The following is a 25,357-nucleotide window of genomic DNA, read 5'->3' on the forward strand; positions in this document are numbered from 1 at the left end:
ACCATGAGGGTTCCTCGGAAGATCGACCTATTTTTCAGGGCGTATCGATCAGTCCCACATTGCCCTGGCTCGCATCCTGCGCATCCCATCCATCCATCCATGCCAGCCGAACACGGTCGTGCAGTGTACAGCCCAGCGCTATCACCGTGGGCCGCACGTTCGAAGGGAGCCCCACGCATCCAGATTGGCGGGCGACGCGCGAAGCGACGAACCACTCAAGCTCCGTCCGTACACTGTATACCCAGTACGAGACGGGCGGAGTCATCGGGTACACGTCGAGGTGAACCCAGTGGTACCCTGGTCCTCCGCGTCGCTGCCGTCGGGAGTCCCGGCCTTCCACAGCCTTCCACCGAGCCTCCCGTCTCGACCGCGCTACGCCTCCTCCAGCGCCTCGCATCTGTGCATAAATCAGCCTCATGTTCGCTCAAGACCCGCAGACACAACTCTCTTTAGAGTCGACCCCCACCAAACCGCCAGGTCCTCGGGCCAATACCGGTCGTTCGCGTACCATACTCTATCCACCGACGAATGCCAGAGATATTCCCCACGACCTCACCCTCTACTAGCAGTTGGCTACAGGAGCACTTCCGGACGCTCGTCACAGCCCCCAATGACCATTTCGACAAGCTCTTCACTCGCGACGCGACCGGTGTCGTAGCCGGCAAGTCCGTGGGTCGCGACGGAATCAAGGCCGCTCTGCTCGCGCTCCACACGGAGTGGAATGCTACCAGCTGCCGCTTTGGCCCTGCGACATGCCTAGACGGTTTCGTACGTTCATCTTGCCTAACCCCCACTTTGATGGTCACCAACTATCTGCCTTTGCAGGTCGCGACTCACTGTGACTTCATGCCCCGACACGCATGCGAATACACCGAGGTTGTCGCCACCGCATTGTCAGCACTATTTCTTCTAGTCCTTAACTGCAATCAGTACTCACGACAGACGCTCCGTCTCCAGAATACAAAGTGAAGGCGGCGCAGAGCGCATAAGCAGCCTCGAGCTGGACGGCGAAGAGGGTCTCTTCGGGAACTGACCGGGGCCCGGCACCTTCGACGGCTGACAAGGCAGCCCCCATGACATTGAAGCGCGAGTCGTCGCAGGCTTCCCACCTCGCCCCGGCCCCGGATCCTGTGGGTACGAGGCGGCGATTCGCCAGCCGTTTTACCGTTCCTTCTGTCTTGCATTTCAGTATTCTATCTGCGCTCCACGCACTAGGTCTTGTACAACACTACGTACCTCGATGATACCTCCACGATTATTGCTGCTTCCATGTTTGACTCGTTATCCCCCTGTGCTTGTAGGGTCCCATACCCATGTACATTACGGATGGTCATGTTCGTACTCGTATGCTCGCGTAATCGCATCACTGTAGCAACGCCAAGTGGGTCGCAGCAAAGAACGCTCGAAACGCGTCGGGAGTTTGTTGGCTACAGCTGATTCCCTACGCTATGCGGTCGGACGTACATCCACACCTTCAACAAAGTCTCCCCTGTGTGATCATATGTGAGATCGTTCCCAATGGCACTCGACGCCTGTGTACTTGAAGAATTGAACACGAGCTACCCGCGCATAGCTTGTACGTCCCAGGTCGTATTTTACGCCTTCAGCATTCGTTGAACCAGAAGACACGTAACTCACCTTAACGCAGGGCTCGAGCAAGGCAATCAGCGCCTCGCCATGGAATCATGGTGTCCATGTGCAAGCTATAAGTCGTATGTACCGCCATGTCGTGGAAGTGGCGATGTGCAGTACTCGGGATCCCATTCCCATTGAGATATTCGTAGCCTGAGCCTCTTAGTTGTATCACATGACAAAAAGTAGGGGCCACGGAGTATGACCGAGCTTTGCCGTAACGTCATGATGTCCACAAATCGCATTCGAGCAGTCATTGAAGTGGTGACTCCAATGGCTGCTGGAATGCGATATGCGGATGCCGGTGACGGTTCAAGGATTCCGCGTTCACTTGCGATTATGCGTGCGTTGGACACAATGTGGTCTGCAAAAGGCTGGAATAGACTCGGAAGGCTGGTTAGTCAAGTGCGACGCTCGGAATGTCCGTGACACACTAACGCTGACAGAACGGGTGCCATCTTGCATACGACTTTGTTCGGTACGGATTCGGCCCCCCTCCGCCTTACGTCTGCTTCAAACTGTTGTTAGAGTCATCACCAATACGATACGTGGTGTTCCATCGAGAACTTTGCGACAAGCAAGCGGGGAATACGGGGTGAACGTCATATTGCGATGACGTTTACGTCTACCGCGACGTGGTGTCCGCTTGACAATACCGCAGTCTTAGATGCTACCCTTGAGATAGCAATGCTTTCACTTCGCGCTACGCCGACGGGCGTGCTCCAACACTGCTGCAGCAATACTGTACAACACTACGCACCTCGGTGATACTTCCACGGGCATTGCTGCTTCTATGTTCGACTAGTCATTCCCCTTGTTCTTGTAGGGTCGCATACACATTCATGTTCGTGCCAGCCGGAACGCAAGGCGCAGCAAAGAACCCGCAAAAGGCTCAAAACGCGTCGGGAATTTGTTGGCTACAGCTGGTTGCCTATGCTACATTGACGTTCAGACGTACATTCGCACCTACAACAGAGTCTCCCCTGTATAGTCATATGTGAGGTCAGTCCACATGGCAGGCGCGGGATGGACTTACCAAGCGCAGACCGGGCCAGCGAGCACCCGACAGCGATGGTCTGCTTCACCGCCTCTTCATTGGTACCAAGGTCTGGGTTCACCTCCTACGCGTACGTCAGCTGTCGGCAGCAGTACATAGAACACGGATCATGCAGGGACTCACCATGATATCGAGCGCGACGAGACATCCCGTCTCGTAGACCGCCTCGCAGATGTAGTGTCCCTCCCTGAACGTCAGCCCGCCACGAACCTACGCACAAACACCGTCAGCCTCTCTTCTGACCCATCAACCAACGCCGCGACGGGCACTCACCGGCGTCCCCGTGCTCGGCGCGACCGTCGGGTCCAGCGCGTCCACATCAAAGCTCAGATGCACGGGCAGGTCCCTCTTGGGGTTCACATGGTCGAGCGCCATCTCGACGACCCTGCCGATGCCCCACTTGTCGACCTCGTGCATGGAGAACGCCTTGATGCCGTTCTCCTTGAGGATGCGCTTCTCGCCCGCGTCGACGTCGCGCAGGCCGATGTAGACGAGGCGGTGCGCCTGGAGGAGCGGGCGCACCCAGCTGAACTCGGGGACCTTGGGGCCGAGCCCGAGCAGGAAGGAGACGGGCATGCCGTGGATGTTGCCTGGGGGGTAGTGGGGGTCAGAGGGTGGGGAAGGGGTGGGGGGCATACGCACCTGAGTCGGTCGTTTCCGGTGTGTTGATGTCGGCGTGGGCATCGACCCAAATGACACAAGCGTCGGGATAATGACTGCAGATGAAGTTATGAGTACGACATAGTGATTACGATGTCGTGCGACGCATGCGAGCTCAAGCGGACATCTATGCGGAAGACGAGCCGTAGGTGCGTTGAGCCTGCTGCTGCCCGCCCAAAGCAGGACACTCCATGCCATAAAGACCTGTTCATGGCAGAAACCGCTTCGCAGCGTTGACCTCAGAAGGTGCGGTCCAAGACGCGAAGTAAACGCGAGTGGTAGACATAATGCTACTGACCTCAGCGTTCCCGAAATAGTGCCCATGGCCTAGACGCCAAAACCGCTCAGCTGCAATGCAAGACCCGCTTCCAGAATACTACCAAAGAGTGATCGCCGCCGAGGGTGAGGGGCAGCTGACCGTGCTTCGCGTGATCACCGACAACGTTCGCGACGGCCTCGCAACACGAGAGACGAGGCGGGGGTTCTTCAGCTTGCCGATGGGAGGATCGTTGAGGTTGTCGATCTCCTCGAACTGGTGGTGACCATCGAACTGGACCTTCCAGCCGAGCTCGGTGAGCTGGTCGGGGAGGCCGGCTTGGACGAGGCGGATGGGGCCGCGATCTACGCCTTCCTTGGACTAGATGGGTGTGCGATGTCAGGAAGCCATTCGGGTAGACGGACAGGCACTGGTCGGTGGGAGACAATGCATGGAAGAGGCGTGCTCGAGGAGCACTGTCTGCTTCAATAAACGTGCTATTCCAAGACGTAATGCAGGGTTAACCCCGATGGGACCGTCCTGCCTAAGTCCCCGAGCTGTCCCCGCAGCCGACCAGTGTAAGTTGGAAGGTGGGACATACCTGACCGCCTCTGCGTGGCGATGGCTCTCAGATGTTCAGTTGCGTCGATTACTTATGTGAAGACAGCATTACCTGAAAGGGCAGCCCACGATCTAGACCACAACCCAGATAAGTAGGGGGGTCGAGGAGATAAGAGAGGGACGCACGGCTACGGTCTTGGGGCTGGGGAGGAAACGAGAGGCGTAGGACTCTGTTGCGGTGGACATAAGCTTGAGATATAGATAGCGATACAAGCGAGGTCTTTATATATGCGGCGAGTAGAACTTTGACTGGAAAGGCGAGAGCGGGCGAACGACGGAGGTGGCTCGACGGTCGCTTCATCTGCAGATTCTGCACACAAGGCGCGCGCGTCTGTCACATGACTCCGTGCAGGGTCCCGTGAGGGTGACATCACCCGCGTCCAGGCGCGTCACGATGATCGCCTCCGCCTGCGGTCGACGTTGACCAGCTCGAGCAGCCAGGCGCAGAGCCAGATATATATAACGAGATGAGTCCCCGCCCACTCCATGCGTCTCCTCACAAACTCTATCCTCATCCTCGCCACCCTCCGTAATCCAGCTCGCCCACCTTCCTCTCTACCACCACCAGCGCATCTCTTTAGCACGTCCTACGCAGCCATGTCCGCACCCCAGCCCGCCACCGCCGTCTCCTCCGAGTGGCTGCAGGAGAAGCTCCAGACTCTCATGAACTCGCCCTACATCCACTTCAACCAGCCCAAGCTCCCCGGCCTCCGCATGGGCCATGGCCCCGTCGACCTCTTCAGCACCCGCTTCAACAACTGGTTCACCAGCGACGCCACCGGCGTCGTCGCAGGGAACGAGGTCGACAAGGATGGCCTCAAGCAAGCGCTGCTTGCACTGCAGAAGAAGTGGAACAATGACAGCGCGACGTTCACGCCGTCCGCCGGTGCGCAAGAGGGTTTGGTGCGTCATGCCATCTTCGTCGCTAGGACGCGCGGTCTAACGGGCACATCCAGCTCGCCACACGCGTTGAGTTTACTCCGGCTGGGGCAGAGCAGGCTGCGGACGTCACAGCCTCAGCTTCGTGAGTTCCGCGCATAACAGTCGTCTCGAATGGCGTGCTCACCCACGGGGCCCATCTATTAGCGTTCGTCAGGAGGGAGGCTCAGAGCGTATCAGCACGCTTAGCCTCGGCGGCGACGCCAGCCTCTTCGCTCAGTAAACGAGGCGTCTTGCGTTGACTCGCGTCGCACCTTCGCCCCAGCGTATCTGCCTATGCTCTCGCTTCCGTAATGCTGTCCATAACATGCTCTCCCACCCTTGTACCGTACTGACACCCTTGTATCAATATTGAACCCTGCATTGCCAGGATGATGCCAAGACGACATGTACGGCACAACGCCCTCTCAAAGTTTTTGACATGTTGCTCTGCGAACACACGTCAGTTCATGGGTACAGCGATATCCTGCCCACACCCAACCTCTACCACTTGGCAAAATCGGTCGCCAGTCGCGCGCTCGCGTCCCCGACCGCTAAACGTTGCAGTCCCTGGTACCGTGACGACACTTCCGCTTCATTTCAGAGCAACGGCATAGCGTATCTTCACCTGGCTGCCTCGTGGTATGTGCCTGGAAATGCTCTGCACAGTCTGCGTGAGGCATTCACATCGTCCTAATGCAATCATTCACTCTACTGTACACTCTACTGTAGCAAAGGTTGCGTAGCTAGACTTCGCTGCCTTCGCGGAGCGGTCAGACAAGGATATTCTGAGGCACGAAGGTTGAAGGAAATGTCCACGGAGACTACGGGAGCGCCACCTCGTCGATGCCCTCTGTAAGTTACACTGTAATGTGATCTTCCCGGTTGCAAGGGTCTCTTCTACTTCGGAAGTACTCCTTGACATGGTGCACAGGCGTACGCGCGTTGACGACGTATCTGCTTCCGCACTAATCGCGTTCTGGACCTTAGGGCGGAGGGAAACGTGAGTGTCGAGTTGACGAGCTTGTCAGCGAATGAGCGGCTGACACGCACCACGTACTTCAAGGTCAAGGCTGCTATGTCGCAATGGAAGGGCAGCCAGAGGACGAGCCTCGCTTCACAGCGCCATCCGCCGTCCGCTCTTCTGTACATTCGACGCGATCGTCATGTCTTGCATGCCGGGCGGTTCCTACGTTGCGCGCGCTCTGGGCTGATCAATCTAGCCACGACAGGAGCGACGCGTGAATGTTGACAGGAGCCGCTGGGCACGGGCTCAGCAGACCGGACGCGCGCGTGAGGCAGAGGGCGTGCACCGCCAGACTCTGCAGAAGGTAAGGCTAGTAAGTAGAGCACTTACGCCGAGGGAAATCAAGGCTTGCCTGATTGGACGGTCGCGCCAGTATTGGACGGTAAACGTCCGATCGAGCGAGGTTGGAGAAGAGGAAGAGCGCGTCACGCACCGTCGAGCAAACGACAGCAATAGAGGGGGGATTGTGGACACCTGATGGTCCTGCAAGCGACAACGGTAGGCTCGTCCCCAATCCGCAGGCGAGGACGATGCGAGCAGAACTCGAGCCTCGCAGGTAAGGCGCCCTGCGTGTGAGCGGGGCGGTATCAGACCGTGGAGCTGCTCGGCCGGGGTCAGTGCCTAGTCATCAGCGTACGAGATGAAGAGCTCACCGTCGTGGGCGTCGTGGTGGCCGGCGACGGGGGGTAAGCTGGCGACGAGGAGGAGGTCGCCAGAGACGAGGAGCGGGACCGGTGCGGGCGCGGGGAACGAGGCGGGCGCGGCTTGACCATATCGGGCAGCGCGTTAATGAAGAGCTTAGCGCCGAGAGGAACGCGGGCATGACGCGCCGACAGGTCGTGCGATAAGCCAAAGGGCAGGGCGGAGGCCGCGCTCGCTGCCCGTCTCTCTCTTCACCGTCGTGCTCGTCGCCGCAGCGGTCGCCCGCGATGTCCTCCTCAGGGTCCTCCGACGACACCGGCGACGACTCGCGCCGCTCAGGTGCGCGTCGTTCATGTCGCTCACGTGCCCACTGACGATTGCCCGCAGATGCGCTGCTTCCCAGCAGCGAGGAGACCGCGCCCGTCGACAAGCTCGACACCGTCCAGGACGTCCTCGTGCTCCCGGACACCTCCCGCTCGTCGTCCCCGTCCCCGCCGCCCACCGCCGTGCCCGGCCCGCACGCCCGCCTGCTCTCCGACGAGAGCGCGTCCGGCTCGCCCGTGTCCCGCGCGCTCTCCCTCACCCCCACCTTCGTCTCCTCCCCGCTCAACCCCAACTTCACCCCGGGCGCCGCCACCCCGCGCCCGCGCAAGTCGTCCCGCGCCAACACCCTCGCCGCCATCCAGCGCGTCGCCTCCGAGGACGCCCACGCCCTCGCCGCAGACTCCCGCCGCGGCTCCATGATCCTCTACCGCCTCGCCAGCGACGACCTCGGCGATCTCCCCTCGCCCCCGCCCCTCCGCGAGCACCGTGCCAGCCTCGCCTCATCTTCCGGCGACTCCGTCCTCTCCCTATCCTACGACAGCAAGTACCCCGCCGGCTCCGTCTCCAGCTCCCGCCGTGGCTTCATCCCCTACGCCTACGACCCCGCCCTCGACGACAAGCACGAGGGCCCCGAGGACGACGACTACATCTACGAGCCCGCCTACGGCGAGTCGAGTCGCTGGTGGAACACCCTCAGCTGGCGCGGCATCTTCAACATCGCCATGCTCGTCGCGGTGACCTGCTCCCTGCTTGCGTTGTTTATATCCTACCCGATCGTCTCTTTTTATCACAACGGCACCCTCGACCACATCGCAAACGACAACCACATCAACTCCACGGGTCAATACGATCTCACCGTCCAGTGCGTTCCCTTTCATGTCCGTTGACCTTCTCTGTTCATATCCCTGCTTCCCTGTCGCAGGTCGAACGTGCGGAGATATCCGCTGCCAGTCCTCGAGGATCGCCGGCCCTAGTCTGCGCATGCAGGCAGGCTTGCACACGGGATCCTCGCGACTTCGCTCAGGTGCGTATCCGTCCGTCTCGTTTCCTTCTTTGTGATCTGTCCTTCGCTGTGGATGCCATGTTCTTCTCTCTACGCATGATGTGCTCCCGTGCTTGTTCCTTTCCTGCTTCCCTGGGTGTCGCGTTCGCCGCCCGCTGTCCTGCGTGTCCGCGTCGTGATTTCCACATTCGCTGTCGCTGCCATCACCGTCCATCGTTCCATGACAATGCATCCCTGTAGATCGCGTCTTCTGCTTCGGATCTTGATGTTCGTGCCCGTCGATCACCCTTCCTCTCCTTCGTAACGTTGCCGTCCGATCTCCATCGACCACGCATCTCCGGATCCTTCTCGTGACGTGGTGGCAGCGTCTTTCAGGCATGCGCAGCCGCGGCGTTGTGGGTTTCGACCACGCGCCGTGCTCGCAGATCGCCTCTTCGTGACTGAAGCATTCAATGCACGTCGCACCTTCCGTTCCGCCGTGGTACTGCCACTCGTCTTCCGATAACATGGCGCATGCTTACTGCCCTTGTCACATGTGGACGTCTGGCGTCACGATAGCGTCTACTCCGACACTGCGGACCGTCGTATGACGAGTCGGACGTGCGCGTCGGTTCCTGATGGTCCGTCTCTCGTGCGGCGACGCCTCTTCGTCGCTTTCACTCCTTTCTATGTTTACTTGTATACTGCACCTTGTATACTTGTGCTTTGTGTACCCAGTGTCCTGCTGGTGACATCTCATTTGCGTATCGTCGGCTGTTCGTTCACGGCAGTGTCTCTGCATCCTCCGTCGCCACGCGTCAATCTTCGTTCTTGACGCGGCACATCCGCATGTGGTTATATATTCTCGAGGCCCTCCCTTCGGTGTCCTTTGCTCATTTGCCGATCGTTGTCGACGTCGCGCAGTCTTCTCTTTCTGCCCCTGCCAGTCAGACCTGAAGCATCCGTAGATTCGGGCATAACGCAGCATCTTCGTCTGTGTCCCGCCCTCTTTCTTTCCCTTTCGTCTCGTCTGCATCTCTGCACGATGTCATGTCGTATTAACATTGTTTGCCCTCGCAGGCGGACATCCACGCTCATCCACGCACCCCTCCGCTTCCTGACGCTCTCAGCTAGACCCTCCCGCTCGCGCTCTCCTCTCGGATGGACACTCGGACCCTGGATATGCTATCATAGCCCCCTCGTAACGCTCTCTCGACGTCTCCGCCTGCGTACTACACAAGACACACTATGTGGACTTTCTGCTCTGTACATAGCGAGGCTCGTAGGGTTGAGTTTCGCGTTCGTACTGTATGTTGTATGTTTTGTTCCTGATATCCGGTTCTTGGAGTAGGAGTTTGATGCTGTTGTTGTCCTGTACACCCCGCACATTCATTTGCTGATCTCGTTCACTCATTCCTTTTCTGATCGCTACTTATACAACTGGCTTTCTGAGGCATAGAGCCGTATTCACACGCGCACCGCGAGGGCGCGGTATGCGATGAAATTTCGATGAAACTTGAAAGGTGGTGAACAAAGCTGCGCGCGCCGCGCGTCAGCTGTGAACGCGTCGACGTCGGGGAACAGGTCACGCCACAAACGCGTCTCTGCCTCAACCCTTTGCCGCTCATCTACACAAATATTGTAGGACTGTCGTACACCGCTACTAGTATGCTGCCTCGAGACTACGTGGCAATACAACTACTAATTATGTTCGTACTTACGCGCCTCAAACGTGCAAGGTTGACACCATCTGCTAATTGTGGTTTTTGCGTAATCGTGTTGTGCGTCGGACACCCGAATAATTCCGCTCTACGAACTCTACGAACCGGTGAGAACGAAGCCGTCCAATGACAACTTCCGCTCGAAGTCCGCAGAGCCCATGTAGTCCTCCACCCGCTCACCCGCCTCGTTTGATATATTCTGCACGCTTCGCCGGCCCGCCGCGTTGCCGTGCACCCGCCACCACGTACATCCCTCGAGGACCCGTCTATGGTACTGACGCGAATCGTACGAGCGCGCCTCCATGGCGACACAGATGTATTTGAGCGACGGAACACGAGCTGCGACCTGCTGGGCGATATTAAGTGCCGGTGTGCTCGTTTTCAATTTGTGCCGTTGTTCTGGTTGTTGGTACATTGACATAGCATCGCTATCGTAGAAGCCGAGCCTCACGCAGACGAGGCTAGACTTTGCAATCACCGGCAGGAGCCAATCCTGGCAGGAAAGAACGGTCAATAGGACTGGACGGTGGTACGTACACACGATCGGACGCACCATAAGCGGAGTTATTAAACATCCCCTTCTAGTAGTGCTGCACTGAGCAGTGATTTCCAGATGCCGCAGACGCCCTGCCGGGCCAAGCATCTCTCGGAGTAGAGCGGCCCAGAGGCTCTCTTGACCGTCCAGCTGAAAGGACAAGAGAATGGGCCGAATGGACAGGAGAGCACTCAATAAGCCATCCACATTGGGTGCGTATTGCCAGTGAAGGTACAGACGACGGACTGGCACGCTTGTAAAGCATTGGAGCTGATCGAGCGAAGCTGTAAGATGGACTAGAGGCTTGGACGCCGGCCACGTCCACCTCTGCGGAGTGAAATCGCTAGAATAGTGTTGGTCGTGAAAGTGGAGTGTCTCGATGTTAGGAAAGAGGTGCGGTATCGGAAGCGCGCCGCAACGGTAGAGGCGGACCTCGCGCACAGTAGGATGTTGGCCGAGGTCACCGAGCTGAAGCTGGGAGCCCGGGGGACCCTTGACCGGGAGGCAGACTGAGTCAAGGACCACCGCATGCGCGTTCCGGAGCAAGGGAAGACGACTCAAAGTGACAAAGTTCTGCGGGACTGAGATTTCTGATGCGAACGCGAAGGTAACTTCTGACGGATAACTCTTCATCCTGCTCGCCACTTCCATAGCACAAGACGCGACGTCTTCGAGGGCGACGGAGTGGAGGCGCTCCAATGTGATGAGAGCGTCGCCGAGACGTGGTTCCAGTTCGAGCATCAATTCCAGCAAAGGGAAGACTAGGACGCGGAGGTCTTGCGCTGCAGTAAGGAGACTTGCCAGCTGGACGATGAGCGACCTACGCGCACGCCCCATCTCGCGGGAATCGGCATAAGGGAGCCGCAGGGCGAACTTGTGTATGCGCAGTTCACGCAGCCAGCAGGCGCGATGACAAGGGTTGTCGAGCATGTACGAGCATATCTTCACCAATTGACCTGGTTGAGATGGCTCCGCGCGCGAGAGGACTGCACGCCTAGCCACGAGGTGGATATGTCGGGAGACGAGCGAAAGATTCCGCGCTGTGTTGGGAGAGACGAGAGACACGATCATGAACCACACGTCCTCGTCCAACCGAGGTGCATCACAGTGAGTTTGCATTCCGTTGTCAAGAACGAGCTAAGAGCAGTGATTGGTACAGTCTCAAGACGAGACGGCAAAGCGCACCTATGAACAACGAGTACAGGGACAAGCTGGCTGTCGTGGTTGTAGCGTCGGATCTGTGTGGCCGAGAGCTCGAGCCACTGCCCACCGGGAACGAGATCACATGCGCGTGCCGCTGTTGACCACCATCCACGGCGCACGCAGCCACCGATGTCTGAACACCTCTCATCCGATACCACTGCGTACTCAGAACATGCTACGCCTCCCTCCTCGGACTCGGACTCTGGCACAGCGCCCGGCACGCCTCCGAGTTCCACGAACACGTCATGGCCTGCAACAAGCGACACTTCTCTCGATGCGTACGATATACCATTACAGTTCTGGGCTCGGATGAAGGAGAACGGTGGAACGACCGAACCCATCGATGCGCTGCACGGGTATTTCAACGACATCTGGCACTTGTGGAAGGAGTGGGTAGATAAAGGCCGACGTGGATTCGTTACAAAGGTATGATCCCATTCGGCTCGCGTTTGTGTATGGATATGTCTTTGATCGTGACCTCTTGGGTAGCATATGATCGGGATGAATTCGGATTCATACCGGCTCCTACTGGACGTGCTGGAACAGGCGTGGCAGTGGGAGCTAGAAGGGGGAGTTTATGGGCGTTGGGTAGCGTTCTTGCGCTGCATGAGGTGAGTATGGGTTTGTATGATCGCGCTTCTTGTGCTGAGCCTTCTGTGGCAGAGCAGACCTCTTCGTCCAGGCCAACGAGGTCGTGGCCATTGCACCGACCTTCGACGAGGACTTCTCGGTTCAATTGCAGACCGCATGCGGTTCGCTCTATTCATGTGTACCGATCCCTCGTATCTGTCAAGCCGGTTGTATCTGCAAAGAGAGTGATCACCAACTCCGATGTCCAGTTTCGCCTCAACTATGCGTCAATCACGCTCGACATCGGCCACGAAGGTGAGCCGGAATACGAGCCCAACAACTCGGACATCTTCATGTGCTTGGTGACCCAGTCACGCGAGGAGTTTCTCTACCAGACACGCAAGGTGGGTCTACCTACCTTCATATGTATTCGCATCACTGACGATGTGTGCTAGATTGCTCTGGCCTTGACTCGATCCCTTGTAGGGTTCTTCATCGTGCTGGTCGCCGGGCTTCCCAGCCAACAGCCTGACCCTGACGTCAGCTTCAAGACCAGTGTCTTGCAGGAGACAATGTCTGGCCTAGCGTTGAGGTTTGCTTGCTATTCTACCAACGCCGCGACTTCGACAGGTTCAAGACGCGTGTTCGTGATGGCTCGAATTTCGATCACTGGCAAGAGGACTATCATTTCATGGTACGTACGTTCCCATCTATTACCTGTCTATTGCAACTGAACCATCTACTATAGCGCTTGCTGGAGGCTAATGGAATGCCTCTCACCTCACCTCCTGAGGCCTACCTCCGCTTTCGAGCCTGTGTCAAGTCGATCATCAGAGATATCGTTCCCTCAACAGTACCCCGCGCGCCATGGCTGGTCTGCTACACGATCGATTCAACAAAATCCGCGTTCGCGACATCACTGGGGCCATCGATATCTCTGCGATGGCACCATAACCAGTCTGTCGACGGGTGCATGTACGTGGGCTGCGTAATTGGGGGCGGTGCGCAGGGGCGGAGATGATCTTTCATGCTAACGCCCGTGATCGTCCGTACTATGAGACGGGCTCTTTCGCATCGCGTTGTATCAGTGACGGTGAGGCTCCGGTGTGCATGAACATCTGTATAGTATGATGTCTCGCAGAACGAATTTGTATTGTGGCTAGCTCGACTCTACAGGTGGGAACAATGCTTGGTCGCGGTGGGTCGGCACCTATCTGGGGATATCGTCGCCGACCTCCTACCCGCCGACGGCATCGTCGTATCGGTGGAAACCAACAAGATCGAGGCCGATGATAGCGCCATGGTCCTCTCAGACGCTGCGTGGCCATCCAGGTAGGGCGGGCACTAAGTTGCCGTCGCCTCCATGCCCAACGGTGTTGGAAGGTGAGTCAATCGTCGTATATGCCTTTTAAAGTTTGATCAAGTCCGTGGTCGTGTAGCCTGGCCGACCGGACAAGTGTTCTTTCAACGAGCCTGGACGGGTACATGAACATGGCCTTGAGCATACCGAGGAACACGTCGCCAGCATCCTCTACATCGCTATGGTGATGCGTTCATTCGCGGCAACAACGGTCTGTGCTCCCGTTCGGACTCGGACTCTAACCCGCTCACGTCCGCTCAATCTCGCAGTGCGTGTATCTCGGCCTCTGAGCCGCTTTAATCGGAACAATGTCTTATGGTCGAGCGACGCGACATGGCTATCACCCTTGCTATTTCTGTCGCGTCTGAGCAAGACGGAACACTGAGGCTGAAGATGTATCACAACCGTGTACTCTATTCGTCATGCACTCGCCCTGTAACGGAAATGGAGTGGGATACTGAACCTTCCGTCGAGACTCTCCGTCACGATCAAACCCCGGGCTGTGCTCACTGACAAGGACTTCCAGAAAGACCGCGCGAGGCAAGAGAAACGGAGGCGTAAGCGGGAGTGGGAGCGGGAGAAAAAGGCGGCGCAACTGCCGCCGCCGAAGCCTTGAAGCTTGAAGGTGAGCCTCCCGCTCCGGCGAGAGGGCAACGATTTCCAATGCCCGCTCGACTGCCGGTGGTTCAACATGATGGGGTTCCTCGGCCATTTGTGAGTACTTGCGTTCTACGTCTAGGCCTGTAATGTCGGGACCATGGCTACTTTGCTTTGTAGTGACATGAAGCACGAGGGTCGGAGTACATAAGATGACGAGGCGAGTGAAGGACGAGCTGGTGAAGAGGGCGGACGTTGCCGAATTCTGGAGGCAGTTCTGGGCGCATTGCTTGCGTCCGGATGCATATGCGTCAGGTATCTTCTTTTCCTTGCGCCTGTGCTAATTGATCGTGCGTTTCCCCCCGTAGGCCACCCGCTTTTATGTGCGGATCGACCATGAGCGTGTGTCCGGCGCGTCGGAGGACATGGAGGACGGCGAGATCGTAGAAGCTCGGAAGAGCGATAGTCCATCGGGGCAGAAACTGAGAAAGCTTCGTGATGGTCAATCAGCGTGGTGCGTAGCATAAATTCGGCGGCGAGCGTGTCGTCCGCCATTATTGGTGTGTTCAGAATAGCGAGAGCATCATGCATCTAGTGATTATGCGTATACACACTGGCTCGAAGGCCGTGAGATGGCCAATTTTAGAGACGTGTACCCTAAGCACCAGTGAGACTGAATCCGTCCAATGATAACTTCCGCTCGAAGTCCGCAGAGCGCATGTAATGCTCCAGCCGCTCGCCAGCCTCGTTTGTTATACTCTCTACACGTTATTGGCCTGCATCCATATGCACGCGCCACCAAGTGCGTACCTCGAGGTGCTGATCCTCAGGGTAGTCGGGCTCCATGGCAATACATATGAACTTGACCGAAGGCACATGTCGCGCCACTCGTTGAGCAGCGTCTTGTAGGGTCGAGTGCGATAGGGATGGCACACGGGCATGTGTTAGGCGGTTGACCATGACTCTGAAGTTGAGTCGCATACATAGGAGGCTGGAGTCGCCGTTGGACTGGGCAATGACTGGGAGGAACCATTCCTAACAGGGGAAACCATCAGTGTGAGCAGGTGAGACGGTTCACTCGGACGCACTGCCATCCACGGTGATAGGCTGTTGTCACCGTGTACATATGTGCAATCAATGTAGCTTCGAGGTACCGCAGGTGCCCTGAGAGCAAAGGATCGTCTGGACACACCAGCCCAGTTGCGGAGGGGGTCGTTTTCCATGCGGCCCACCTCGTAGAAGCGAATGATAGACAAATGGGTCTTGCAGATTGCAAGGTGCTGGCGAGTTGATCAAGGGTATGATCAGGTGAACTGTACTCATACAGGTAGAGTCGACGAATTGGCGCTCTCGTAAAATGGACCAGGTCCTCGAATCGATGGAAACGTCCACGAGAGGCACAGATGCTGGCCACATCCATTTTTGCGGTGTGAGTTGGCTGAGCTCGTTGCTCGCACACAGTGTCTGCATGTTGGGGAAGTATGGAACATGGCAATGGCTCGCACAGGCGGGCCTCACGCACAGCAGGCAGCTGTCCAGCTGCCCGAGCGCAAAGTGCTCGACAGCCAAATCCCGGTGCCGGGACGGCTCTGGCAAGCTATATAGCTTCACCGTGTGCACGTCGCGGAGTAAGTCGAGATGGCTCAGAGTGACGAGGTTGTCAAGGAGCGAGATTCCTGGGACAAACGAGAGCGCCACAGTTGTTGGTCGGCTCCTCATCTGTTCGGCGACGTGGAGGGTACCAGATGAGATGATATGGAAGTTAATATGCTTTAGGCCTCTAACGATATGAGAGCGTCGCCGATGCGTGGTTCCACTCGAGCAAAGCATCTACGGAGGTGAGGTGCAGTACGCGGAGGTTCGTGCCGCACCAAGGAGATCTGCCAGCAGTTCGCACAGTGGCTTGGACGTGACGCGTAAGGGTGACGGGTCCATCAGGGCGTAATACTTACGTCGAGTTCACGCAACCAGGAGGCACGAGAGCGAGAATCGCCTAGCATGAAGGTACAGATCTTCGTGAAATGACCCGGCCGAGACGTCTCAGCACGCGACAGGACGATACACCTGGCGATGGGGTGGATAGCTCGAGACGTGAGGGAAAGACTGCGAGCGTCGTCCAGCTGGACGAACGATAGGATGATGGACCACACGTCTTCGTTCAACCGTCCGATGCGTCACGGTGAGATTGCATCCTGTCGTCAAGAATGAGCTGCAGGCGATAGCACAGACACGCGGTAGCAAAGAGCAGCTACAACTGACGTGTGCAGCGACAACCCAACCAGCGGTCGTCGTGGTTGTATACGTAGGATCTAGGTAGTTGCGTGGTAGTAATGACAGTAGTGCCTCAGCCACCCGGATCGAAACGACGAATCACGTCCCAGGACTTACGCGCAAGCAGTCGAGCTACAATGCAGCAGCGGTAAGTACCCAAACGTGAGCAAAGCCGTGAATGCAGACACCACGCGATCCAAATCCGGTAAAATGAGTTGCGATCAGAATAGCGACGGCGTAAAGCTACATGTATGTTACGCTACACGCAAACACAAATGATCCATACAAATACAACATCCTTTCGCACCGCGCACGCAGCCTCAGACCGCCGCTCACGCAGACACGTCAAACGCCGAGCTCTGCCACCCGTCCTCCCGCGCTCCTCCTCCGTCTTCCTCTCAACTGCTTCCCAAACCCACGCACCTTCCTCACGCCCTCCTTCACGCCCTCCTTCGCCTGCTCCGCACACCTTCAGCTGCCGCCCGTCTCCGCGCCGCCTCCTTCCCCTCGAGATCATACCGCTCCGCGACCGACTCCTCAGCGTCCCTTCGGGCCCGCTTCTCGCCCCCAACACCTGCGGTCCGCCCCATCGCGAACTGCGCCTCCCGTCCCGCTTCACCACGCCGGTCCCGTCGCGCGCCACCGCCCAGCACCCCCACCCTCGCCGGTCTTCCGCAGGTGCCAAGCTCGCTCCAGAACCCGGCAACGAGCGCAGCCCCCGCCCGAGCCCGCATCCCCGAACACGTCCGCGCGCTTGCCCACATCCCAGAGGAGCGCGTCCGCGGCCTCGATCGCCGCGCGCACCTGCTGCTCGAGCACCACCGCAGCGCGTCCCGGAACCGCCCTACCATCACCGGCCGGAACACGCTCACGAGCACCGAGTGGTTGCTCTCCGTGACGCGCACCTCCACGTCCTCGCTCACCGCGCTCCACCCGCTGCACTCGAGGAACCGCCGCGCCGCGCGCGCTCCTTCAGGCCCTCGCGAGTTCGGGATGCTCCGCACGACGACGTCCAGGTCGATGCCCTGCGGCGGAGCGTGAACGCGAGCATGCCGTGAACTCGCGGCCCGACCGCGCGGTCTTGTCCTTGTAGTAGAAGCTCACCTCCGCAGCCGAGTGCAGCGCCTGGATGTAATCCGCGTGAGCGACCCGACCGCGGTGTTCGTCTGCCCGCTCGACGGCGCCTGGATGTCGATGTCCGTGATGTTCCGGATGTACGCGTGCCCGGGCAGCAGGCCGAAGCTTGATATGTCGAGGTCCTCGAGCACGAACTCGACCTCGCTGTCCTTGTATTCCGTCCTGCATTGAAGTGAGGGTTTCTAAGCTTCCGCAGCAGACTTACCTCGGATCGGGATGTCCTTGAGCATCCCGACGGCCTTGGGCAGGTAGAAGTTGAACAGGTCCTGCCAAACCACGGCGCCTTCTCCATGAGTGTCTGCAAGCCCGCGCTGCCCGCACGACGAGGCTTCCTCGATGTCGTCCCGAGCTTCGGTGAGCCGTCCTGACCTTGCGCAGCTCCTCGTCCCGCTCCATCGCCTGCTCAAACTCCGCCGCCTCGCGCCGGACTCCCCCACGTCTCCTTCCACTTCCGTCCCTCTCGAGTCCTTGTCCGCGAGCTCGCGCCCCTCCTCCGCAGCGCCTCGCCCCGCTCCTTCGCCTCCTCGCTCCGCACGTACCCTGCTCATCGACGCACTTGCGCGCGTGCTCGAGCGCGGAGTCGCACCACGAGCGGATGCTCTCGTCCTGCTGCACGTCGACGCCGCACACGCGGACCGCGCCGAAGAGGCCGTCGAGGCTCTTCCCGCCCGCGAGCCGCTCGAGCACTGCGCGCAGCCCGCGGATGCCCTGGAGGAGGTGCTGCTCTGGCGTCGGGTCGTTGATAAACGCCTCGAGGGACGTGTCCCGGTTGACGTCGCCCGCGCTGTCGAGGCTGCGGTGGATCCACTTGTGGGCGACGTCGAAGAGCGTGGAGACGGCAGAGTGGTACTGCTCGTCCTCTTGCGCACGGTCGCAGATCTGGGGAGAGGTGAGTTCTTCGTCCGAACGATGGAGTGAAAAAGGCGCACCTTGTTGAACGCATCCTCCAGACGCGTCGTCGTGCGGTTCGCGACGTCCTCGGCGGTATCAACCGCTGCCTGGCCCGCACCGATCGCCTTCCCCCCCACCACCTTCGTCTTGTCCATCCCGCGCTCGAACTTTGCGCGCGCATCCTGGTCTTCCTCCTCCACCTCGTCGGCCTTGCGCTTCCGCACCCCGACCTCGTTCCGCTCGCCCGCGTCGACCTGGCTGTCGAGCTCGCGCAGCCCTTCGGCAGTCTTGTGCGCACCGTCAGCAACGTACTCTGCGGCGTCCGCAAGGGCGAGGCGGCTGAAGGACGCAAAGTCGTGGAAGACGCTGCGTCCCTCCTGGGCGATGTTCTCGCCGACGACGGAGACGAGCGTGCGGAGGGCACGGGCGAGGTTGCGGGCGTCGCGGTGAGCCTGGTCGGTGTCGACGTCGACGTTGGCGGTGGTGGAGGAGAGGTCGGCGGCGGAGAGGTGCCAGAGGGATTCTTGCAGGAGGTTGTCGCCTGGCACGAAGTATGAGTATGAAACGTAGATGAGAAATGACGAGCTACCCACCGTTCTTGCTCTCTCCAAGCTGCTTCCAGGCGACGAGAACGTCGCGGAGGCCGTTCTGGAGGGCCTTGCCTTGCTGGCTGAGCTCCGAGCCGCCGTCGGCGGAGGGGTCTGCGCGGAGGACGGCGGAGTCGAGGGCAGCGTCGACCCAGGTGGCGAGCTGCGCGGAAGAGGGGATCTTGCCGGCGTTGAGGGCAGCGAGTACAGAAGAGGCCTTGTCCATAGTTGTTCGTTAGTTACTGGTGCGTTTATAAGTCGTGAGCCGTGCGGGTCGTGAGTCTGTTGGGCGGCGACTCACCTCTGCGCCCGCCCTTATATATACCCTCGCGCGCGCTGGGCCCGGCGCACCACGGTGAGGCGTCGGTGACGTAGGGACGCAGCGGGGGGATCGGGCAGACAGGCGGCTCCTGCGCCAGAGCCACCTGCCACGCCCTGCCCGTCATCGTCATCCTCCAGTCCCGCCACTTGCTCAAACGGGCCGTGCTGCGCGTGAGTGGCTGGTCGTCCAGTCGTCCTCGTCGCTCGAGAGTCTCTGGCGTCGACAGCGCTGCATAGCTATGGGGAGGAGGAAGAGGAGACGTAAGTAGATGCTGTCAGTGTCACGGTCACCGTCGACTCGTCGTCCAAACACGTGACACGTGACCGTGCCGCCTCGCCCGATTGGGAAGGGGTCAGTAGTGGAAAATACACAGGACACAGTGCTTGCATGCACAGGTATGAGGTCCAGGATCTCCGGGAGCTTACCGCGCTGGTGGTACATGCATCGCTCTCGAAACACACCCTGGCAGCGGTCAGGTGGGCGACGGCGGTCTTCAAGTTTCCACCCACAAGCGATTTTCCACCGAGACACTGGCACTGTAGGCCACTGGCAGCGCCACGGGTACTGGGGACGATATGTATCGTATAGTATAAGTATGAGGCCGCGGTAGAAGACGTGTATCAGCCTAGTTCTCAAGTACACCGCACAATATCTACATGCCTAAGACCGAGTTTGCGGTGAGCACGACTGGAGCCAGCTGCCGGGAGTTGATATCTGACTTCTTCGGCCCTCCTTCTTGTCCAGAAAGGAGATCTTGTGTATCTGAGCAGGCGTGAGATGGTGCAATGTACACTTCAGGACATCGACGAGGAGGTCCGCCGCCAGCCATGGAAAATCGTAGACAACTTGAAGGAGCCTGAGACAGTGAGCGAATTTTCGCGGCTACTTACTTCGCTCGACGGCTCAAATATCGATCAGTCCGGCCTCCAGATTCGCAGCACTTGCAGGAGAAGCAACTTCACCCGCACCGTGCCCAAGGGAGACCTTGTCAAGTGAGTGTCATTTGACGATTTCCTCGGTAACGTCAGTCGACCAAACTCTCCGCACGCCGTTGATCAGGATACATGGGCGCCGGATCGTCGGTGCTGGATTGTGGACGACGGGGAAGCGGTGCTACCTGTTGAGTCTTGTTTGAAGTATGCTACGCTCATGGGGCAGAAGCTATTAGCGTTACCGCCTCCAGCCCGGTGCGCTAGAGTACAGGGCGCTCAAATGTCAGCCGGATCGTTACTTTCTACTTCGGTGATTCCGGGAAGCTATGTACATGGTGCGCAGTCGTGTCAATCCGTGGCGCGCCGCAGGTTGAATGGCATGGCAGGGTGATCCAGTATGTTACGTCTCGTAAGGGCGTATTTCAACACTTCTCTACATCCCGGGCTGCAAAGGTCAGGAATTGCGAACCCACTTGCTGACCGATGTACCATTGTCTTCTCCACCGTTGCGCAGAATCGATGTTTCCGAAAAGTATGTATTCTACGGGCGGCCTGAGGCCGCCCGAGCAAGAAGTTGCTGCCGAACGTACATACGTTGACCGTCCGGCAGAACGCCCTCGGAAGCGCGCGAGACGTAGTCCCCACTGCCGGCCAAACCGGAGCCTGTACTGGATCTCCATGTCTGCAGGTATATAAGTAGTGTGCATATGGGGCCAGGAGTCAACATCTCCTCACCGCTGATTTCGACCTACACCCAGCTACAGTATACGATGGCCGCGAAGACGTACCTGACCCGAAAGCTCGGTGCGAATGGACCCGCCGTCAGCGCAATAGGATTCGGAGCCATGGGTGAGGCATTGTGACGGTTTGCACCTCATGCAATGGGCTGATGTCGACGTCCAGGTGTTGGCACATACTACGGTCAGACGGACAGCGAGGAAGTGTTCAAGACCCTCACCTATGCGGCTGATCGTGGTGTTACCTTTTGGGACACGTCTGACGTCTACGGATCCAGTGCGTAAATCAGTATACACCCCAAGAGATGGCGGTCACTGAGCTCTTGTCTGCAGGCGAGGAGACTATCGGCAAGTGGTTCTCCACGACGGGCCGGCGTTCGGAGGTCTTCCTGGCGACCAAGTTCGGATCGGTGGACATAAATCTGGTCGCGAAACAGATATACAAGCAGAACAGCAAGCCCGCATACATCCGGCAGCAACTCGAAGCCTCGCTGAAGAAGCTGCAGACGGAGTGGGTCGACTTGTACTACCAGCACCGCGTCGACCCCGAGGTCCCGATCGAAGGTTAGTTGGTCCAGACCACTCCCACGTACCGGCGTTGATCACGAACGACGCAGTTGTGATGGAGACCTTGGGCGAGCTCGTCAAGAGCGGTAAGATCAAGTACATCGGGCTGAGCGAGTGCAGCATCGACGTCTTGCGGCGGGCCAAGGCGGTGCCTTTTGCCGGCGAGAAGCTTGTCGCGTGCCAGATGGAGTTCAGCCCGTTCGAGGTTGGCATTGAGAAGTCCGGCTTCGTCGCTGCCGCTCGCGAGCTGGGTGTGGCCGTCGTGGCTTACTCCCCTCTTGGGAGAGGCATGATCACCGGCCGGTCAGTCATTTCCTTCAAGTTTTTTTGATTCATAACACGAGCTTACCGCGGGCGACGGAGCCAGTTTCAAATCGCGGGCGGAGTTCGAGCCCGCAGACATCCGCCAGATGATGCCACGCTTCGCGGACGAGAACTTCCCCAAGAATCTCGGAGTCGTCGACGAGTTCCGCGCGATCGCGTCCAAGTACAGCGTCACGCCTGGCCAAATCGCGCTCGCGTGGATCCTTGCTGAGCACCCGGACTTTGTGCCGATCCCAGGGACCCGCACGGTGGAGCGGCTCGAGGAGAACGCGAAGGCGGCTGAGATCACGCTGAGTCTGGAGGACGTGAAGGCTCTGAGGACGGCTGTGGAGGCTGCTGACGTGCAGGGGGAGCGGTTCCCAGCGCAGTTCGCGAGCTTGATGCATGCGGAGTGTATCTCGCTTGACGAGTGGAAGGGCGAGTAGTAGGTGTGCGTTGATCGACGATGAGATATGTTTCGACGGCGTTCGCCGTTTTGCAAGCCTCAGGGAAGCTAGTGCGTTGCGCACACCATGTGAAACATGGACACACTTCCATCGCCTGCCGGGCCGCTAGTAGTCATAAGGCGCCAGGCTCCTGACCCTCAAGCTGTACGTTGCCACCATCTGTCTGAAACACAGTGGAATACACTCGATCGCTTTGGAAACTGTTAGTACTCCAGCTCCTTTGGTCTCTGGTACGAGATGGTTAGTCTTTCGCCAGGCTCGGCAGGCCGTCCCAAGTCCGACTACGCGGTTCGTGGGTGCCATGATCAAATACAGAATCTGTCACTGAAATCCTCGACAGCCTTCTGAGATCGATGACTTGACGGACGAGGAAATTGAAGACCTTATAGGTTGTTCAGCGCAGAAGTACCCAGAGCGGATTGCCTTCGGTGATCACCACATAACACGTGTCACTGATACCATCGTGTCAAAGTTTGGTCAAGATGTGGAGGAGGATGTCGCAGAGCCGTCCGAGGCTTTGACACTCGACCTCGTCTTTCGCCACACGACGATACCGGTTCCGCGCGTCAGACGCATAATCAGGGATCCTATTGGCATAACTTTAATCCTCATGGACTACATTCCTGGACGACAGTTGTCCGTCGTCTGGCCTACCATGTCCCTCGAGGAACGCCTCTGTGTTGTGTTCACCCTCCGCGATTACGTGCGCCAACTGCAGGCAGTTCGCCACCCCCGCTCGGCGGTGCCAGGCCCGGTAGCACCAGGCGACGAGGCTCGCACTTGCGAGTCACCGGTGTGGGGTCAACTCATAGAACGCCGTGGTCCATTCACCTCTTACCGCGACTTCTCCATCTGGTGCGATCGGGCTCAGCGCGTCGGCATCGACCTGCTGAAGAAGAAACCGAGATGGACCACGTCAGACTTGCGATTCGAACCATTCGACACGATCATGGGCTCGTCGCCATTCGTGCTATGCCATCAGGACCTCAACATGCGTAACATCATCGTTGGCGATGACGGCCGGCTATGGCTGGTCGATTGGGCATGGGCGGGCTTCTATCCACCCTGGTTTGAATACATCTCCATGAAGGAACAATCGGAGAACGAGGAGTCGGTGATGCATCGAAAGGAGCCCTTCTGGGATCTAATGATCCCATTCATCTGCCGTCCATATTATCGGGAGGAGCGGTGGTTGCAGAAGGTCATGCCTGCGTTTCTTTACAAATTCGAACGCGACAGCAGAAATTTGGCTGAAGACTATCGTACTTGTACAACAGGTTAAGTATGGGGTCTCAGGCTCATCATGATGGCATGGCGTACTAGCGCGGACAAACGCGCCTCATTATTGCGTACACAACAGACTCGATTATGTAATCGATCGTTGAGTCGTAAGACCTTACATGGCTCCTAACTAGTATGACGAATCGACGGTCATGGAAGCAACTGACCAACTGTGTAGGATCTCTTCTCTCTCGTGCCCCCTGACATTCATCCAGTACTATGATGCGCCCGAGATCAGATTATGAGGTTCGTATGTCGCGGCACCTTCACTAGAACTCCAGTTGATTTTACTTCCAGGCCTCCAGCATTGACCATCTGCGAGACGAAGAGATTTTGGACCTCGTGATACATGCACGAGAGAGGTTTCCTGAACCCATCGTTGACGATGATCATGTCATCCGCATCGCCCACGATATCGTAGCTAAGGTTGTCGACTCGGAGGAGCAGTCTTCCGAAGCCCTCGCCCTCGATCTTGTGTTCCACCACACAGAAATACCTGTCCCCCGCGTCCGGCGCATCATCAAGGAGAGTCCTGCCCCAGGCTTCGAGCTCACTCACATATGCATGGACTACATACCCGGACGACAATTGTCCGTTGTCTGGCCAACAATGACTCTCGAGGAGCAACTCCGTGTCGTGTTCACTCTACGCGAGTACGTGCGCCAGCTGCAAGCCCTTCGCCACCCCCGCTCCGCCGTACCAGGCCCAATCGCTCCGGGCAGCCAGGCTCGTCAATGCGTCTCGCCTGTGTTTGGCCCCGCAATAGACAGACGAGGCCCGTTTACCTCGTACGACGAGCTGTCTGCGTGGTTCGACAAGGCGCAACGCCTTACGCTCAGGATCAAGGAGGCGCAGCCTGAATGGGAACAAGATTCCTTTGAGCCGTTCGATACTGTCGCGACCCCTTCGGCCCTGACGCTCTGCCACCAAGACCTCAACATGCGCAATATCATCGTCGTCAACGACGACGGCCGGCTGTGGCTCGTCGACTGGGCGTGGGCCAGGTTCTACCCGCCGTGGTTCGAGTACCTCGCCATGAAAGTGCAGACGGCCCACGAGGAACGGCTGATGAATCGCAAGGAGCCCTTCTGGACTTTGATGGTCCCGTATATTTGCCGTCCGTATTATCGGGAGGAGCGGTGGATGCATCGCGTGTATGCGGCATATCTATATCGTTTTGACCGGCGCCCATAACTTTTGACCTGCTGCACGCCTAGCAGCCTACTAATACTGTCAGTAGCACTCACCATTCCCTCTCATGGTACTACAACTTCTTGTATGATTGGTCCCGATAATGTTTTCATAATGGCTAGTGTACAAGGTTCTACATTCGGGTCAGATTATGTGATTCAAGACTGAAAAATGGAGTCGCTATCGATGGCTCTGGCACAAGCCTAGTACGCTCATGCCAGTGTGCGGCGAAGGGAGCATATCTGCTATTGAGTAGGGACAACCATTATAATCTTGTGCCAGACGTGCGACAGCCGGCGTCCTAGGACGTAGTCCATGATGATGGTGTTTGTGCCTCCGAGTCCGTGCTGACGGGGATGGCGATGAGTCGGAAGACAAGTTCAAGAGTTAGGACTTCGACTCGGAGACGATAGATGTATATCCTCTTCGAGTTCTGTTTTCAGCGTCCTTATTATGATACCAAGAGTGGTGTGACAGATTTCTTCGGCACTACAATCGAATCGAGTTCAGAACGCCGCAGTACTGCGCACTCAGACTCCCGAAGTACTGATGGACTCGGAAGGGTC

General features: G+C 58.1%; 12 protein-coding genes across 12 annotated transcripts; 8 read left to right on the forward strand and 4 right to left on the reverse strand.

Moving 5' to 3' along the window:
• The first annotated feature begins 419 nt into the window (after positions 1-419).
• B0H18DRAFT_1048009 (uncharacterized protein) lies at positions 420-1,308 on the forward strand. The gene is made up of 2 exons (XM_048030862.1): positions 420-842; positions 938-1,308. Exons 1-2 carry the CDS (start codon positions 529-531, stop codon positions 987-989), a joined length of 366 nt encoding a protein of 121 aa, XP_047886051.1. The 5' UTR covers positions 420-528; the 3' UTR covers positions 990-1,308.
• A 978-nt stretch (positions 1,309-2,286) lies between these two features.
• Positions 2,287-4,512, reverse strand: B0H18DRAFT_1048012 (Ureohydrolase). The gene is made up of 10 exons (XM_048030863.1): positions 4,353-4,512; positions 4,296-4,298; positions 3,893-3,986; positions 3,730-3,833; positions 3,648-3,676; positions 3,332-3,405; positions 2,963-3,279; positions 2,813-2,899; positions 2,669-2,753; positions 2,287-2,615 (listed from the first exon to the last, which is right to left on the reverse strand). Exons 1-10 carry the CDS (start codon positions 4,410-4,412, stop codon positions 2,599-2,601), a joined length of 870 nt encoding a protein of 289 aa, XP_047886052.1. The 5' UTR covers positions 4,413-4,512; the 3' UTR covers positions 2,287-2,598.
• Positions 4,513-4,634: 122 nt separating this feature from the next.
• B0H18DRAFT_1048017 (uncharacterized protein) lies at positions 4,635-5,795 on the forward strand. The gene is made up of 3 exons (XM_048030864.1): positions 4,635-5,129; positions 5,183-5,250; positions 5,313-5,795. The coding sequence occupies exons 1-3, from the start codon at positions 4,713-4,715 to the stop codon at positions 5,386-5,388; spliced, it is 561 nt and encodes a 186-aa protein (XP_047886053.1). The 5' UTR covers positions 4,635-4,712; the 3' UTR covers positions 5,389-5,795.
• Positions 5,796-7,100: 1,305 nt separating this feature from the next.
• On the forward strand, positions 7,101-8,111 carry B0H18DRAFT_1126147 (uncharacterized protein; the record flags this gene model as incomplete). The annotated part of the gene is made up of 3 exons (XM_048035128.1): positions 7,101-7,152; positions 7,201-7,999; positions 8,060-8,111. 3 exons carry the CDS (start codon positions 7,101-7,103, stop codon positions 8,109-8,111), a joined length of 903 nt encoding a protein of 300 aa, XP_047886054.1.
• Positions 8,112-9,936: 1,825 nt separating this feature from the next.
• On the reverse strand, positions 9,937-11,609 carry B0H18DRAFT_1048031 (uncharacterized protein; the record flags this gene model as incomplete). The annotated part of the gene is made up of 3 exons (XM_048030865.1): positions 11,561-11,609; positions 10,394-11,512; positions 9,937-10,333 (listed from the first exon to the last, which is right to left on the reverse strand). The coding sequence occupies exons 2-3, from the start codon at positions 11,492-11,494 to the stop codon at positions 9,938-9,940; spliced, it is 1,497 nt and encodes a 498-aa protein (XP_047886055.1). The 5' UTR covers positions 11,495-11,512; positions 11,561-11,609.
• A 98-nt stretch (positions 11,610-11,707) lies between these two features.
• B0H18DRAFT_960259 (uncharacterized protein) lies at positions 11,708-13,484 on the forward strand (the record flags this gene model as incomplete). The annotated part of the gene is made up of 8 exons (XM_048042937.1): positions 11,708-12,004; positions 12,068-12,189; positions 12,242-12,308; positions 12,373-12,552; positions 12,604-12,740; positions 12,779-12,842; positions 12,897-13,149; positions 13,312-13,484. The coding sequence occupies 8 exons, from the start codon at positions 11,708-11,710 to the stop codon at positions 13,482-13,484; spliced, it is 1,293 nt and encodes a 430-aa protein (XP_047886056.1).
• Positions 13,485-14,761: 1,277 nt separating this feature from the next.
• On the reverse strand, positions 14,762-16,282 carry B0H18DRAFT_1048041 (uncharacterized protein; the record flags this gene model as incomplete). The annotated part of the gene is made up of 6 exons (XM_048030866.1): positions 16,033-16,282; positions 15,498-15,816; positions 15,338-15,474; positions 15,194-15,248; positions 14,898-15,140; positions 14,762-14,864 (listed from the first exon to the last, which is right to left on the reverse strand). Exons 1-6 carry the CDS (start codon positions 16,038-16,040, stop codon positions 14,763-14,765), a joined length of 864 nt encoding a protein of 287 aa, XP_047886057.1. The 5' UTR covers positions 16,041-16,282.
• A 709-nt stretch (positions 16,283-16,991) lies between these two features.
• On the reverse strand, positions 16,992-19,571 carry B0H18DRAFT_1097329 (uncharacterized protein; the record flags this gene model as incomplete). Its single annotated transcript, XM_048032481.1, has 8 exons — positions 19,293-19,571; positions 18,998-19,233; positions 18,443-18,945; positions 17,883-18,392; positions 17,715-17,845; positions 17,531-17,675; positions 17,225-17,401; positions 16,992-17,180 (listed from the first exon to the last, which is right to left on the reverse strand). The coding sequence occupies exons 2-8, from the start codon at positions 19,215-19,217 to the stop codon at positions 16,992-16,994; spliced, it is 1,875 nt and encodes a 624-aa protein (XP_047886058.1). The 5' UTR covers positions 19,218-19,233; positions 19,293-19,571.
• Positions 19,572-19,690: 119 nt separating this feature from the next.
• B0H18DRAFT_1048054 (uncharacterized protein) lies at positions 19,691-20,395 on the forward strand. Its single transcript, XM_048030867.1, has 3 exons — positions 19,691-19,990; positions 20,058-20,177; positions 20,232-20,395. Exons 1-3 carry the CDS (start codon positions 19,970-19,972, stop codon positions 20,307-20,309), a joined length of 219 nt encoding a protein of 72 aa, XP_047886059.1. The 5' UTR covers positions 19,691-19,969; the 3' UTR covers positions 20,310-20,395.
• Positions 20,396-20,901: 506 nt separating this feature from the next.
• Positions 20,902-22,541, forward strand: B0H18DRAFT_1048061 (NADP-dependent oxidoreductase domain-containing protein). Its single transcript, XM_048030868.1, has 6 exons — positions 20,902-20,933; positions 21,004-21,094; positions 21,149-21,259; positions 21,316-21,546; positions 21,600-21,852; positions 21,917-22,541. The coding sequence occupies exons 2-6, from the start codon at positions 21,016-21,018 to the stop codon at positions 22,296-22,298; spliced, it is 1,056 nt and encodes a 351-aa protein (XP_047886060.1). The 5' UTR covers positions 20,902-20,933; positions 21,004-21,015; the 3' UTR covers positions 22,299-22,541.
• Positions 22,542-23,923, forward strand: B0H18DRAFT_1048063 (kinase-like domain-containing protein). Its single transcript, XM_048030869.1, has 3 exons — positions 22,542-22,607; positions 22,660-23,846; positions 23,898-23,923. The coding sequence occupies exons 1-2, from the start codon at positions 22,557-22,559 to the stop codon at positions 23,599-23,601; spliced, it is 993 nt and encodes a 330-aa protein (XP_047886061.1). The 5' UTR covers positions 22,542-22,556; the 3' UTR covers positions 23,602-23,846; positions 23,898-23,923.
• Positions 23,901-24,794, forward strand: B0H18DRAFT_888036 (kinase-like domain-containing protein; the record flags this gene model as incomplete). The annotated part of the gene is made up of 1 exon (XM_048041212.1): positions 23,901-24,794. A coding segment is annotated over one exon (894 nt), but the record flags the coding sequence as incomplete, so codon positions are not given.
• Positions 24,795-25,357: the final 563 nt, after the last annotated feature.

Source organism: Fomitopsis serialis, assembly GCF_022376445.1.
Source record: "Fomitopsis serialis strain Sig1Antser10 chromosome Unknown B0H18scaffold_184, whole genome shotgun sequence".
NCBI classification, from domain to species: Eukaryota; Fungi; Basidiomycota; class Agaricomycetes; order Polyporales; family Fomitopsidaceae; genus Fomitopsis; species Fomitopsis serialis.

Coding starts and splice junctions, on each gene's coding strand:
- B0H18DRAFT_1048009 (XM_048030862.1), top strand. CDS start 529: ATGCCAGAGATATTCCCCACGACCTCACCCTCTACTAGCAGTTGGCTA. Junction 843..937: donor CAGGTCGCGACTCACTGTGA/CTTCATGCCCCG, acceptor ATCAGTACTCAC/GACAGACGCTCCGTCTCCAG.
- B0H18DRAFT_1048012 (XM_048030863.1), bottom strand. CDS start 4,412: ATGTCCACCGCAACAGAGTCCTACGCCTCTCGTTTCCTCCCCAGCCCC. Junction 3,406..3,647: donor ACTATTTCGGGAACGCTGAG/GTCAGTAGCATT, acceptor CTTCATCTGCAG/TCATTATCCCGACGCTTGTG. Junction 2,754..2,812: donor TCGTCGCGCTCGATATCATG/GTGAGTCCCTGC, acceptor ACGTACGCGTAG/GAGGTGAACCCAGACCTTGG.
- B0H18DRAFT_1048017 (XM_048030864.1), top strand. CDS start 4,713: ATGCGTCTCCTCACAAACTCTATCCTCATCCTCGCCACCCTCCGTAAT. Junction 5,130..5,182: donor CCGGTGCGCAAGAGGGTTTG/GTGCGTCATGCC, acceptor GGGCACATCCAG/CTCGCCACACGCGTTGAGTT. Junction 5,251..5,312: donor GACGTCACAGCCTCAGCTTC/GTGAGTTCCGCG, acceptor CCCATCTATTAG/CGTTCGTCAGGAGGGAGGCT.
- B0H18DRAFT_1048054 (XM_048030867.1), top strand. CDS start 19,970: ATGCCTAAGACCGAGTTTGCG. Junction 19,991..20,057: donor TGCCTAAGACCGAGTTTGCG/GTGAGCACGACT, acceptor CTTCTTGTCCAG/AAAGGAGATCTTGTGTATCT. Junction 20,178..20,231: donor ACTTGAAGGAGCCTGAGACA/GTGAGCGAATTT, acceptor AATATCGATCAG/TCCGGCCTCCAGATTCGCAG.
- B0H18DRAFT_1048061 (XM_048030868.1), top strand. CDS start 21,016: ATGGCCGCGAAGACGTACCTGACCCGAAAGCTCGGTGCGAATGGACCC. Junction 21,095..21,148: donor AATAGGATTCGGAGCCATGG/GTGAGGCATTGT, acceptor GTCGACGTCCAG/GTGTTGGCACATACTACGGT. Junction 21,853..21,916: donor AGAGGCATGATCACCGGCCG/GTCAGTCATTTC, acceptor CGACGGAGCCAG/TTTCAAATCGCGGGCGGAGT.
- B0H18DRAFT_1048063 (XM_048030869.1), top strand. CDS start 22,557: ATGGTTAGTCTTTCGCCAGGCTCGGCAGGCCGTCCCAAGTCCGACTAC. Junction 22,608..22,659: donor GTCCCAAGTCCGACTACGCG/GTTCGTGGGTGC, acceptor AATCCTCGACAG/CCTTCTGAGATCGATGACTT.